At 40.0% G+C, this 15,499-nt stretch overlaps 1 protein-coding gene across 1 annotated transcript in view; it reads left to right on the top strand.

Annotated features, from left to right (window-relative positions):
- Window positions 1–15,499, top strand: part of Dnah7 (dynein axonemal heavy chain 7) — a 260,952-nt gene that overhangs the window by 113,867 nt on the left and 131,586 nt on the right. Inside the window, exons 28-33 of the mRNA XM_052749441.1 lie at window positions 1,118–1,330; window positions 3,305–3,403; window positions 5,805–6,053; window positions 9,555–9,704; window positions 12,094–12,276; window positions 13,061–13,237. Coding sequence (XP_052605401.1) covers window positions 1,118–1,330; window positions 3,305–3,403; window positions 5,805–6,053; window positions 9,555–9,704; window positions 12,094–12,276; window positions 13,061–13,237 — 1,071 coding nt within the window. The remainder of the gene's footprint in view (window positions 1–1,117; window positions 1,331–3,304; window positions 3,404–5,804; window positions 6,054–9,554; window positions 9,705–12,093; window positions 12,277–13,060; window positions 13,238–15,499) is intronic.

Here is a 15,499-nt window from a genome sequence, read left to right as displayed (position 1 = left end):
GCTGCGAGTGTGAGAGGGGGCGGGAAGCTGGGAAGTACGGTGGCTGTTAGAGCACACACACAAGGCACTGGGTGCGGACTCCAAGTTGGTTCTAATTTGTACTATTATAAAGCCATACTACATAGCTCTTGCTTAGACAGGCTTTCTCTCTCTCTCTCTCTCTCTCTCTCTCTCTCTCTCTCTCTCTCTCTGTTTCTCATTAATTCAAAAAAGTAGTTGAAGAGGTACCATAGGAAGAGCAATGTTCTTTAATAATTTTTTTCCTTGGAATATAGTGGTCTAGATCCAAAGTCACTTGCTCAAGCTATGTTTTTTACATTGTGTATATGTGGAAGAGAGCAATGTTTTAATCAGAATTTGTTAAAGTGAACCCTGATGCACTAATATTCATGAACATAGTATTAGTGAACTAATATTCTAGACATACATTTCACATTTATTTCTTAAAATCGATATAATTTTATATTTTCTTACCATCATATGACATTTAGTTGTTCTATAGTATTTAAAATTATGATTATAAATGGTCTCTATAATTTGCAAAATTATTGATTTTTTACTAGTCACATCCTTGGCTTTTCAGTGTTCTTTGCGTTAGTGTGTTTGCAGAAGGACTGGTCAGGTTTCCACAGATTCAACGCTCAGATACAGGGACACTCTGACTATCTCAGAGTGTCTCCTTTACTTAACACGGTCTTGTTGGGCAGCTGAACACCTCCAGGTTTGAGTTAACTGGAGCCCTAGTCAGGCTCCAACAGCAGATCTTTGTCATCAGCCTGGGTGAGAGGCCCGATTTGCTTGCACCCTGGCGGTCTGATGTTCTTTTTCCCCGTAACATGTTGCTTTCCACAAGGAGCATAGAAAAACTGATTCTGGACATTTAGAAAGAGCAGTTTATCTAAAGTTAATGGTATGTTTATTATATATGTCTTAATGGAAACTGAATATAATTACTTTGTCTATATGACTGGAATATTGTGATATATATATTAAATAACAAACATTATTAGTAAGTATGAAATTACTGTAGAAAAGCAATAAAAACCATAGCACTTTATTAAACAAGAGCGGGATTGCCTTTTTACGCCCTCTGAAAGAACTTTCTCATGTACCCTAGGCTCTCTTCCGGACAGTGGCCATGATGGTCCCTGACTACGCCATGATCGCGGAGATCGTCCTGTACTCCTGTGGCTTTGTCACTGCTCGGCCCCTGTCCATCAAAATTGTGGCTACATACCGCTTGTGCTCAGAGCAGTTGTCTTCTCAACACCACTACGACTACGGGATGCGAGCCGTGAAGTCTGTGCTCACAGCCGCTGGCAATCTGAAGGTAGACCCAAGTACCTCTGACTCATTACATTTCTGCTCATAAATCTTAGAACCGAATGTCTTCACAAGAGTTCCAGTGTCTGACTGGATTCTCCAATTAGCTGAAAAAAAAAATGCTTAAATGACAATGAACATAAAATTTTATAATGTTTTATAAAACTGTTCATAGGTTTGAGTTTAAATATATGGAGTTAATGATAGCCAAAGAACACAGTCGCTTGCTGTCAAGACATGTTTTGAAAGCTTTCTCTTTATATAACATGTGCCAGTGTTAAGGGAATAATGTATAAATTAGTACATACACATGTATATATAGCCTAAGCATTGTCACTTATGTAGTTGCCATTTGTAATCACTGTGGGCTAGTGATAATAGTAATAAAATGTTTACATTTTAAAATCCTAAGTAAATACATGAAAACAACACATAATTCAGGACATGGCTGGCTTCTCTCTGGAAATAGAACCACGAAATAGAGCTACATATTAGTTCTTTATGAAGGCAAGATAAGTTATTGTTAAAAGCAAACCCCAAAAATGTGACCTTGGAGTTTACAAAATGTTTACATTCACAATTTGTAGAAGATACAAATTTTAAAATGCATCCCACATGATTAACACAACAATGGTTTGCATTTTTATCCTCTATCATAATGCTATCAAGAACGCTGATACATAGTGGCTATATTCTATTTCATATTAGCCTAACATAACTTCAAGCCATTGATGTTTTGCAATAAACGCAAGTGCCTAGAAGCAACAATTTGTACTACCCTGGCTTGTCAGGATTACTTTGTGGCCAGATAATGGGAGAGATAATACATTGTCCCAGTGCAGGTTGGTGCTGGAATCTTGACTGAAATTGAGCTATAAAAGTTAGGCTGCAAATGAATCCTGAAAATGAATCCTATCACTCTTTGTCACAAGCTAATTTAGAATTGTTGAATGGTTTGGTTGAATATTTTCAAGTTTGTTTCTGTTATACCAAGAGACAATTTAAGCATTTGCTTCAAAATAATAACCTCTCAAATAATAAAAATGGATTCTGACACTTCAAAATTCATTTTTTGTTACATTGATCAAAAATAAAGTCCAGATGAGCAGGGCTAACTTTGACTTCTGGGAGGTTCTGGAGGGCCAGAGGCGGGTACTGACAGCCAGCCAGGCACCTGGGGCCCCTTAATAAAGAAAAGGCTTGTGTTCTCGTGTTCTCTCTCTCTCTCTCTCTCTCTCTCTCTCTCTCTCTCTCTCTCTCTCTCTCTCTCTCTCTCTCTCTCTCTCTCTGGTAGAATTTTTTTGGAAAACAAGAGAGAATTCTAGGAAACAAAAACCATAATGGTAGGGGAACTTGTGAATTAGATGTTGAGTAAGTATTAATTTTAGGAGAAATAATTCTAATGTTAGATCTTGGGGCCACTAATTATGTGAATCCTAATATAGGCATAAGCAACAAGTTCCAAGTCCCCTCAGAGTTGTGGTCAATATTGAGCATGCAACAGACATTTAGAGTTTAGGTTTCCATATGTACTCTCTACTCGACTGGGTTAGCAGCCCTCTCCACCTCCTCTGTGGAGCTTGATAGCTACATGGCATGTAAACAGGCAGCCAGTAGGTAGCCAACAGGCACCGTGCTACTCTGCTCATCTACTCCGCTCACAATATTCCTCATTCCGATTTTCACAAAACTAACCCACTCGGGGTCTTGAATAAGGAAGTGCTATCCAATAAACAGGCACGGACAGTTCTCAATGTATTGAATTCCTATCACTAATTCTATATCAGCATATCCATGGAAATGCCGTCAGTTCTGCCTATGTTCATAGGATTGGAGAGTCAATGAGTATAAACATCAGTTTCTCTAAGGAACACGTGAGCAGTGTTTCGTTTAGACTGTTCATAGTTGGTGGGCATTTGTGTATGTATAGACACAAAAAGGTATCTGTGACAGGAATCCTCATCACTGTATTTTCTTTCAGCTGAAATACCCGAATGAAAATGAAGAAATTTTGCTGCTTAGATCTATTATTGATGTAAATCTGCCGAAGTTTTTGTCCCATGATCTGCCACTCTTTGAGGTAAGATCAGTTCTTATTTCCGTTACCAGCTCTCTTACACACGTGCGGTCAGCACCCGTGTCTGCAAGGCTCGCTACAGGACCCGCAACTGTGAAGAGCAGGGGCGTGTTCAGAGGAACGAGCACCAGCCCTGCTTTTATTTGAAGTGTGTTTCCCTGGGGTTGTTGATGCTGATACTTTTAGCAACTTAGTATTTTTTACGTTTTTTTACTGCACAGTAATAATGAACAGACAAAAGTTATAAAATATTCTCTATGTCGAAAAGTAGTTTGGCTAGCACACCACTGAATCCTTAGCACTTGATAAAATAAGAATTAAATTTCCTTAGAAGAATGCAGGGACTTTTATGAAATTGTTTATTCAGGATGATTTCACACAAGAACCAAATTTGAAAATCTTATTTTAAGATTAGATTCTGAGTAACTAGGAGGAAGAAGAATTAGCATAACAGTTTCTATGATCAACCTTGTGTCATTCATTCTCTTTGTCTACTATGAGAATTTGTAGGAGCACCGGCTCCTTCTGAGCGGTGGTTGTGTGGTTTGGAATCACCGCGGTTGCTAGCTTCCAGCACGTAAAGGTTAAAGACACCGTGGCTGTCATGGGAGGAAGAGAAGAGGAACTTCCGTGTGTTGCTCCCATAGCAACCATGGTTCATCACTTTGAAAGGAACTCTCTCTAGTACTTAGGCTTGGCAGCGCACATATCTTAACGGCACAAACCAACAGGGGGAGATTTCAAACGCTCCCCTAGAGTTTTCCACCCGTCCCCTTGGTGCTGGAACATGGAACAGATTTTGCAGGAACAAAAGCTGCATTTCCTACCAGAAGGAGGGAGCGTGTGTCACCAGATGTGTTCACATCTGGCAGTGCTCCTGTGAAGCAAATGTCTAGAAAGCACTCTCTCGAGTGGAGGATGCTTGACATTTCCAGTCAGGACAATTTCATGCCTAAGAGAGCCTCATGTACTACAGGACCCCCGCCCCCACACACATTCACCAGATGTCCGCAGACCTCTCAGAGTGGCAAGCGGACGGATGGGGATGTGGAGTCTTTACTTGACAGGGAATGCAGGGTATTTATTGGTCTTGGTTGTAAAGCACTGGTAACTAATGTTTCCGAGTTGTCTGCTTCTTTCAGGGGTATGCTCAGAGTACTTGGATGCTGTGATGTGAACAGTGTCTTTATTTACAAACTGTTACATTTCACTATCTTTTAATTATTTATCATTTATCATTTATATCATTTACCATGACATACTCTGTGTGTGTGTGTGTGTGTGTGTGTGTGTGTGTGTGAGAGAGAGAGAGAGAGAGAGAGAGAGAGAGAGAGAGAGAGAGAGAGAGAGAGAGAGAGAGAGAGAGTGTATTGGGGATCAAATGATCAAATCAGGGTCTCACTTGCATCAAGCACATGTCTACACTGAAGTACGTCCCCAGCCCAGACCGAGTACTGCTGGCAGGATTATCACGTGTGTGATGCCAGCCTGGGCCACATGGCAAATTTCAGGCCAGTCTGACACACAAGTAAAGTTCTTCCCACTTACGTTTCGTGTTCCTCAGCAAACGGGAGCAAGCGCTGTCATCAGCCCATTTCAGACAACTTGTGTCTGCAGCAGCGGCGTGTGCCTGAGGCCGGCCTCCAGCCAGCCAGGCTGCGCCTTTCATCTGTCTCCCCACAGCTAGTTTTTCTCCTCTGCCCCCAGGGAACTGACCGGATCAGATGAGGGAGTGATTAAATTGGTAGCTCAGATTTTAAAGTATAACTCAAGCATGTGCTTTCACATTAAGTACCTCTGAAATTTCACTTTTACCTTCAGAGTAAAAAAAAGAAAAAGTCATTTCTCACGTAAGTTGTGATGAAGCTTATAAAATAGGCTAACCAGCCTATAAAGGTTGTTCCTCAGACTTTGTAATTAGCTTTATGTATTCACAAGCACTACACGTGGAATCACAATTCTTGCCAAATGCACATTGTATGATTGTGTTAGCTTCCTAAGGTTGCTAAAGTGGTGCCCTAAAAACACATTGACTCTCTTCCAGCTCTGAAGCAGGAAGTGTGGAATGAGAGTGCTAGAGACTTACCTTTGGTTTGGGTCTCTGAGTATCTGTTGCTTATGTGTGAGTCGGTCAAGTCATGGGCTCCTGGTTCTGTTCTGGTGACATATTTGTTCATAAGTTCATAATTTCAATAACCACAGCATTTCAGACTTCCAATTTTTAAATTAGTTCGTGAAACTTCAGGCTATAAATTTTCTACCAGAAAACAAAGACTCAAACGATTACAATAGCTCTATTCCCATTTCTATTAAATGCAAATGTATACATTGGCTAATATAAAACCATTTGTTTATATCTTTTGGGTATAAACATATGCGATGTAAAATTCCCACCCCTTATCAGGGAATTACTTCGGATTTGTTTCCCGGGGTGAAATTACCAAAGCCAGATTACAATGACCTGCTGGCGGCCATCAAAGACAACTGCCTGGCCATGAATTTGCAAATGACCAAATTCTTCTCTGAGAAGATCCTCCAGATCTACGAGATGATGATCGTGCGCCATGGCTTCATGATTGTTGGGGAACCCTTCGGAGGGAAAACCAGTGCTTATCGTGTCCTAGCTGGAGCATTAGGTGACATTTGCGAAAAGGTACACGCACCATTAAAGCATTGACTTGTTTATAAGTTTATAAGCTTTGTGCTAGAGTGAATACAGGGCTGTTTTAAATACACTTTCCATGGGACAGTGTAAAATCGCCAAGAAGAGAAAATGAGTCAGAGATGACAAAATTATTAGAAGGACAAAATGAAGCAAGCAGCAAATCCAACATGACCAGGATGCCACAAATTTGTCTTTGAGACGTTAATTTCTTCTTTTTTAGTTAAAGGCAGTGCATTTTGTTGTTGTTGTTGTTGTTGTTGTTGTTGTTGTGGGAAAAAAAAGAAAGAGAAAGAAAATGCAGAGGAAATTGAAGTTTTCTTTTAATACTTTTAGGAGAACATTTTTATTTTTCTGGGAAGTTATAATGTAAGCTTGTGTTATGAGGTGTCAGTGAAATTAAGTTTCCAGGCATGTGTGTGCATAAGTGGTACTCAGATTTTTCAAGTTGTATTTTATTATTTATTTATGTGTATGTGTGTGTATGTGCGTGTGTGTGTGTGGGTCCCCTTAGAGGTAAAAGGAGGGTGGCTGATTTCCTGGGGCTGGATTTACAGGTACTTGTAAGCCATTAGACATGGGAACTGGTCACCAAACCTCAGCCCTCTGCAGGGATAGCAAGTACCCTGAGCTATGTCTACAGCCCCAATTATTTAAAAGTGTTATGTGTGTCACACTGTGACCTACTTTGATTTGCTAAACAAACAGGACTCTGGACTTCTGAAGCAAGTGCTGCTCTTCTCCTGACACCCTCTGAATTCTGGGTAGCTTTTACCCCACAGTTCAGTGTGGAGCCTAGCTGGGCTCTCTCCTGATCCCCCTCTTCTGATCATCTCCACTGTGGAGTCTCTCTTTCAGTGACTATGAACACATTTACTCGTCTTGTTTACCTTGGGTTCGCTTTGTCTCATTTCACTCAAACCACCCCTGTGTTCTCCCTGAGTGCCCGTTTGCCCGAAACTTCAGCTGTACCCTTCGTATCACTGTGACTGACCTTTTAAAATCATACACAGCTTCACTTCCCATTTCTGCAGGCTGAGGACCTTTACATGTAAACTTTTTATTTACAATTTTTATAAAATATATTTTGATCGTGTTTTTCCCTTCCCCAACTTTTCCCAACTCTTCTGCATTTTCCTACCCACCCAACTTCATGTTCTTTCTCTCTCTCAAAAAAAAAAGAAACCCAACCCTGTCTCAAAAAAAAAAAAAGAAACCCAAAATGAAAATCAAAACAAATGAGAAAGATGTAATACAAAAAAAAAAAAAGCCAAAATGAAACAAAAAAGCCCACAAGACAAAACAGTAAAAACAAAACAAAAACAAACCAACATGGAATTCACTTTGTGTTGGCCAACTACTCCTGGGCAAGGAGCTTGCTCTAGAGTGTGGTTCGCATACCCAGTGACAAGCCGTTGTCAGGCTTGTGTCAATTACAGCAGCTTCTTCGTCAGGGGTGGGAGCCCATGTCCACTCCTATTTTAGAGGGGAATTTAAGGTGACCTACATTTAGTGTCGTAATTGACTCCGCCGCTACTTTCTTCTGCCTCTGTTTCTCTTCTCACGACATTCCTTCTCTTCCTCCTTTTTCTTGTCCTCTTGTTTTAACTCCCCGGCTTGCCTTCTCATCTCCCTTTCCTGTGTTTGGCTTTTGTGTTTTGCCATCTAATTGGTTTTGCCACACACACACACAAAAGTCTCTGAGAGAAGGTACCACAGTGCTGAAAGAGTGATGGGGTGAAGGATGAGCGTGTTGTCTGGTCTCCTGTGAAGTCCAAATGGTTCATTTGTTCTCTGGAAATGAGTGACATCACTGTTTCTTCAGATACCATACTCAACCTACAACTCCTTACTGGCCCTTGGAATAAAACCTGTCTTCAGGGGCAGCAATGTCATCCTGATTCAAAGAGTACAGTTTCCCCGTCCTTCTCCACTGAGGAGGTTTTGCTGCCAAGCTCTTCCTGGCCTAGGGAAGAGAGCAGAGCCCTTGAGCTGAGCTTTGTCTTGTTATTTAAGGTGATCATTTACACATCTGCTCTTTGATGTATTAGTTTGTGTCTCTCCGTAGCTCGGGTGGTATTGGAAAGAGTTGGACTTGCTATGCTGTTGTATATAAAACAAATGACTAAGAGTAGGTTCAGCACAGGGGATTTTTAAGGAGATTAAATTATTCTATACAATGCTATAATGACAGACGTATGAGTAAAACCCCCAAAGTTAAACACTAAGTCACCCCTCACTTATCTATATGTTACATGTATACACATGTATGCATACATATGTAAATGTTAGTAACAGTACATCTCCGAACAATCATCAGTGAAGCCCTGTGCCGCCACACCAGTGTGTGATGGTTAACAGCGTCAGGGAAGGCATCCTCAGAGAGGCAGAGGAAGGATTCGGGAAGCTCTGTACTTTCTACTCAATTTTCTGTAAATTTGAGACTGCTCTAAAAATTAATTCTCTTAATTTAAAAACAAGGCTTATATGCCCCAAGGGTGCCAACATGTCTTATAATAATGCCATAGAGCCAAGGGTTCTGGCCAAAATGGGCAGTTTACTAATATTAAGTTTTTGACTCCATGGGAAGTCTCTATCATTACATCTCTTTATTTTCTCTCGGAGAACATTTTGTAACAAGGGTCAGCAGATTACAGCCCACAGGCCAAATCCAGCCAAAGTCTATTTTTGTGATGCCAATGGACTCAGAATGGTGTATACAGTTTCTGCAATTTTTAAAAAACTGAAAATAGAACATGAACCCCCAAAGCCTACATCGTTTACTGTGTGGACCTTCACCAAAAACATTTCCAATTCTTTTTCTGTAATTTCAGATGTATAAGAATGAACATCATTTACTAATTTACCCCTCTGTGTGTAGCTGAAGTTTTCTCCAGTCCTGCCCAGCCCCACAGACCCCGCAACCACTTATAAAATAATCACTCAGAAGCTTATATTAATCAAACTGCTCGGCCATTAGCTCAGGCTAACTATTGATTGACTAGCTCTTACACTTAAATTAACCCATAATTCTTGTTTATGTTTAGTCATGTGGCTTGGTACCTTTTCTCAGTTCTGCCTTCACGTCTTACTTCCTCTGTGTCTGGCTGATGACTCCTGACTCAGCCTTCCTGTTCCCAGAATTCTCTTCTCTGCTTATCCCACCTATACTTCCTGCCTGGCTACTGGCCAATCAGCATTTTATTTATACAGAGCAATATCCACAGCATATGTGTTCTGTTACTTTAAAATACTGTTATAAACAACCTTCAACACTTGACTTCTCAGTTGTTCACTGGCATTATGGAGAAAATGGAGATGAGTGCTTTTCACACAGCAACCTTGTGCTTTGGAAGCTTGTTAAATTCATTCTGTATTTCTGGCAACTTCTTTGTAGGCTCCTTAAGATATTTTTTATACACAATCATGTTCTCTACGAAGAAAGACGGTATCCTTCAATATAAATAATGTTGGTTTTTCTCCTTCATTAAGGGACTAATGGAAGAAAACAAGGTTCAAATAACTGTTTTAAATCCTAAGTCTGTCACCATGGGCCAGCTGTATGGACAATTTGATTTAGTGTCCCACGAGTGGTCTGACGGGGTCCTCGCTGTCAGCTTTAGAGCGTTCGCGGCTTCCTCGGTAAGAGCCCACATTCTCACATGCAGATTTTTAAAAGCTTATGGTATGTCTTGTGGCCACTGTCTGTTTTTTCCCAGTTATTTCAAGCAAACATTTATATATTAAGATATTTATTGAAAGCATGTTACCAGATGCTGCGGGGAACCATGGTAGCACATGCAAGAACAACAGAGACCATGTCCCTGGGCACCTCTGACCCGGAAGTGCCCCATCAGACCTCGTGGAAGGTAGAAAAGTAGATGGTCTGAGTGACGTGGCCCTCGGCCTCTTGGGTGGCATCATTTCTTTCTGCACTCTGGGCTGCTGCCATTGTCATAACAACTTGTGATTAGGCATACCTCAGTGCTTGGAGAACATGTCCAATGTCCAATGTTCCAGCACTTTCCATGCAGCGTGCTTGGAAGCGAAGGGGCTACACTGTGGAAAGCAGGAGACAGAAGAGACATTGAAAGGCTGGCATCCCTTACGGGCCTTGTTCTGTGGGGTCATTGTCTGTCACATGCAAAAGCAGAGTCCAGAGTTCAACAAGTGAGGATTGACCACAGAGCTTCAGCAGGTTCTTGTAGATGTGGTTTTATGGGAGTCAGTTACTTAAGCTGATACAGAAACAGATTACACTAGGGACTTCATTTTTTTTTTTTAGTCAAAGTCCTTATTTTATAAATGCTTTCTTTATCTTGGCTACCGTATACCCTAAATTTGATGTTCTCTACTTCTTAAAGACTCAAAGGACCATAACACTTGAGTATAACTCACCATCGCTTTTACTGAAAGGCCATGGCAGTGGGTAACATAAGGGCAGATACTCAGGGCGGAGATCTTGCCCAGCATCAAGCTTTGATAATCACTTTCAGGATAAGTCATCACAAGGCATAAGTAAAACAGACAGAAGTGGAAGTGGCCTTTTGGGTCCTCTCTTGTCAACGTGCATGTGCTCATGCCCAGAGTAACTTAACACAAAGCTTCCAGACCGTGTAAGTAGACACATCATTTACATGGAAATGCCCATGAGGTATGCAGGTACATAGCTTACATTACACCCATAAACACCAAATCTCAATGACGCTCAGTAGTTTACTCAAAAACAGTAGGGTGGGGTGAAAAGGAAGTCCTTCAGACTGTGAGGCTCAGGTCGCGTTTACATAGCACTGTCCCCAAAGTGACAGTTGACCAGCACCAGCAGCTCAGAGCATGAGGGAAAGTTATCTCAAGTGATCACCCAGGGATAGAGAAATACACCTTCGTTGCCACCCTCCTGGGTTTTGAGACTCAAGCACCAGCCTCAAAGTGACCATGGGATGGCTCGACCCTGGGACAGCCCACTGTCCTGTGGTTGACAATGGGGACTGAGAATGTGTTAAGAAGGACTTGAATCTGTCACCACTGTAGCCTCCACTCACATTAGCTGAAGGTAAGACAAACATCATTTGCATACACAAGTAGATGGAATTATAAGACTCAGAAGGTTGACTATTTTCTGTACAATGTATAAATATTTTCATATTTTTGTCAGGCTGTTAAACTGATTTCATATTATGCAAATGTCACTGATGTTTATTATTACTAATGTACTGATCTTTGTGTAAATGTTATATTGATTTTAATATCCTATACCTGTGGTTCTCAACCTGTGGGTCATGAACCCTTTGGTGGGGGGTGAAGACTTTCACAGTGGTCACCTAAGACCATAGGAAAACAGATATTTACATTATGATCCATAACAGTAGAAAATTACAGTTACAAAGTAGCAATGAAAATAATTTTATCATTGAAGGTCACCACAACGTGAGGAACTGGATTAAAGGGTTGCAGCATTAGGAAGGTTGAGAATCACTGTCCTATAGCATCATGAGACAATTCAGTCTAGGAGTAGTGTGTGTGTGTGTGTGTGTGTGTGTGTGTGTGTGTGTGTGTGTGTGAATCCATTTCATAGAAGGAAGAAAAAACTGTAGCGTAGAAGTCATTAACATTATGAAAAACTTTCAGTAGAATTCATGATAAGAGCGATCTATAAAACACTAAGAACAGGCATATTTGAATGAACATTCTGTTTTTCCTGTCAATAGTATTTTCAGCTCTAATATTTTTAAAGCCTTTCACATACATTTAGCCTCAGAAATATTGAAAAGATTTAATCAAGGTAAGATATTATAGTTTTGTCTTGTCCATGGCATATATAGGCTCCTTCGTGTATGCGTGTGTGTGCGCGCGCGCGCGCGTGCGCGTCACGCGCGCATTCGTGCGTGCATGCACACCTGTGTTTATGCTTTATTTAAAGGGCACTTTTTATGTTTTCATGGTAAATTAACTCTGCTATAATTTTAAATTTTGAAATAATAGGATTGATCTGTTTGCTTCATTACATTTTGTCCTTTATCCATGGATTCAGACTCCAGACAGAAAGTGGTTAATTTTTGATGGACCAGTTGATGCTGTGTGGATTGAGAACATGAACACTGTGCTGGATGATAACAAGAAGCTCTGTCTCATGAGTGGGGAGATTATTCAGATGTCGCCACAGATGAATCTGATTTTTGAACCAATGGATCTAGAAGTGGCTTCTCCCGCCACCGTAAGTACTCAACTTCAGCGTCTGCCTGCGAATCACACAATTTTTATCAGTGTTTCTTTTTACTTAGTAGCTTTTACTTTAGATTGAATGTATTTGTACATTCCATTCTGAGAGTGATTTGTGATCCTGAAAGAGCAGGCCTATCTGCTCACATACCTTGGCAGATTTAATAATCCAGTTATATTTCTCTGTTATCTGGGATCATTTTTCGAAATCATATGCAAAAATTGAGATCGTGAAATGATATAAAATTAAGTCTTTGCCCCTATGAGGTTTGTAAGAAACAGGTGTCCCAAGTCATCTTAATGCCCAGCAGGAAGCCAGGTCTTGGACACGGGACTCCCTGCCTAACCTCACCTCATTCTGCTCCAGTGATCAGCTGTAGCAGGTTTTCTATCATTGTGGGGAATCTGCTGATCAACAAGACGCTTCTTAGAACTGCTCCCTGCAGTCAGTCCATTGTGTCAGGGCTGCTTATGGCCAAAGGATATTAATGGTAAGGTTAGCAAAGGAATTAGTGATCTTTGTTCTGGAGATACACAAAACAGAAGAGCATCTATGACTAGGTAGGTGCCTGGGGTCAGGTATATGTCATGTGACCCCCAACCTCCACGTGTGAAAAGGTATCCACTGGTTTATGATCACCCATCTCTTTGGGAAAATGTCCCTAAATCAACACGCAAGTGCTGACTGCCCCTTACCTGTCATGTGAGCAGACTGACGCTGTGTAGGTAATGGAACTTCTTAAGCATACGTTGATGCTAAGTGATGCGTGTCCTTCCAGGTTTCCCGGTGTGGCATGATTTACATGGAGCCTCACATGCTAGGTTGGAAACCATTGATGACGTCTTGGATAAACACTTTACCACCGTCAGTCAGTATCATTCAGAAGGAGTTTATAGAAGGCTTATTTGACAGAATGGTTCCTGTTTCTGTTGAATTCATTAGAAGACATACAAAGGTAAGGAAAATAGAAATTTTAAGATTAAAAAAATGGAAAACTTAAATTAAATATATTAATTTCAATGTGTTTTTTTTTTAAGCTAAAATACTTTTTTAAAATACTTTTTAGCAGGTTTGACTGGAACCTTTTTTCCATTTTGATCTTTTTTCTTTCTTTTATTTTCTTTCATACAAACCTTCTCTGTGTAACCTACGTGGGCCTGGAGCCCAGGTTGGCCTGTAACATGTAGTCTGGCTGCCTCTGCATCCTAAGAGCTATGATTACAGGCATGTGCCAACACTCCTTGCTAAAACCTTAGCTCAGACTAAAATAAAAAGGCTTGAATTCATACAATTATTCTTGAAAAACATATGAAGTGTAACATCTTAGAATTTGACACCATGGTATTGGTGCTATTATTCTCTCTTAGAAACAAACAAACCTGAAAGGCTTGCCTAATCTTGTGAATTTCAGTATCCAAGATGTTAGCTTTTATTTCCAGTGGGCGGTTATATATTATATTTCCATGTGCATGTGTGTGTTTGTGTATGTGTGTATTGTTTTCCCAGATTTTTGAAAACAATTAAATCCTTGGTAGAAGGATAAAGCAAGAATCTATGGAATTCTGGCATCAATAATCTATTAAGGGATGAAATGGAATAGCACACTCATGAATACAGGACGAAGTGGCACTGCTACCTCTTCATCCACGGGGGATGGGGGAATGGGGAAAGCTCCGGACCAGGTCACCGAGTTGTGGCATCAGGAAACCTTCCATGTCCAAGAAAGCGTGTGACCCTCATCCTCAGTTCTTATCTGGTCACGTATTCCAGAGAAGACCATGCCCTAGGGCTAAGTTACCCCAATACCATTGGCTAAATGGATCAAATTTCCATAACATTTCTCCTTTTTTGTCTAATTAAGAAGGTTCTAATCCTAATACTAAACTATACACAATAAGAACAATTATCAAGTACTGTCCAGAAGAAGGAAAAGGTAATAACATAAACAAAAGTGGAACTACAACCAACAATAAAAACATCAAGCAAGAAATGCATTCTAGATGTCCAGACCATAGGTAATTGACAAATTACAGAGATTACTCCAATAGCTGTCCTATCCTGAAGAGTCTAAGTCTTGTACCTAATATGCCCTTAGCTAAGATTTGAGAGGATTGTAACTGTAACTATCTAGTCTTCAACTCCATCAAAGACCTGAGAAGGAAAACAATATTACCTGAGTAAGCAACAAGTGCAAGCAAGCAACTTCTAAAAATGAAAGAAATGACAGAAACATCTGGCTATCTGGACAGTCACCCAATGTTTCTCTCCAGTGTTGGGACATCCGTCTTTGGCCTAGAATATCTGACAGACCATTTTTAAAAGCAGGAAAATTTGAAGGATTGTCCTACCCTGTCTTGGCAAGGTTCAGCAGTCGCTTTTCCTCGTGTCCTGCTTGTCCAGACTGGACAGTGTGCTTACTGTCAGCAGTCAAGGCAAGGGCAGTTTTTTGCCCAATAGGCCAGTTTTGCCAAGAAGAAGACAAACTCCATATGGAGTGTCTTCAGTACCCACCATCCTCTCGGGAGTAGATTGGTGTTGCCAGGAGCAGTCATGTCTCATGTCAACAGAATTCTAAGTTGTTAAAACCTTTAAATACTGTATTCTGTAGGTCTTTGAAGTATTTGAAGATTACCTATCTTTGTGGAATAAATATATCTCTGTGCACCTAGAAAACATAACTAAAATGACTAAGTTTGACAAACATGGGTGACTATTAACCTAAAATTCTTATTAACCTATGCAGCTTAAAGACTAAAGCCTCACATTATAAAAATAAACAATCTGTAAATGAATTTACAGTACAAGGACAATGACCTTGAAATTGTAAAGTATACAAAATTATCTTAACCAGAGGTAGAAATGTATAGTTGCAATATGACAAAAATAACCTTAATTTACATCAGTATACAAAATATTCTAAACAGAATTAGAAACATATATACAGTATGACAAAAATAATTTTGCATTTGTATCAATATGCAAAAATATTTTAAACAGAAGTAGAAACATATATACTCTATAACAAAAATAATTTTGAATTTGTACCAATATACAAATTATCTTAAACAGGAAAAGAAAAATAATTTTACATTTGTATAAATACCAATATAGATGATCTAAAACTGATAGTTGCTTTTTTAGTTTACAAGTAGATATAATAATCCACCTTATTCTCCTATTATATCTATCCCCCTTTTTTCTATTCCAAACAAGATTC

This window comes from Peromyscus californicus, unplaced genomic scaffold (assembly GCF_007827085.1).
Source record: "Peromyscus californicus insignis strain IS unplaced genomic scaffold, ASM782708v3 Scaffold_21__1_contigs__length_65335640, whole genome shotgun sequence".
NCBI classification, from domain to species: Eukaryota; Metazoa; Chordata; class Mammalia; order Rodentia; family Cricetidae; genus Peromyscus; species Peromyscus californicus.
The sequence above is the reverse complement of the archived record's forward strand: the minus strand, read 5'-3'. Positions and strand labels throughout refer to the sequence as shown.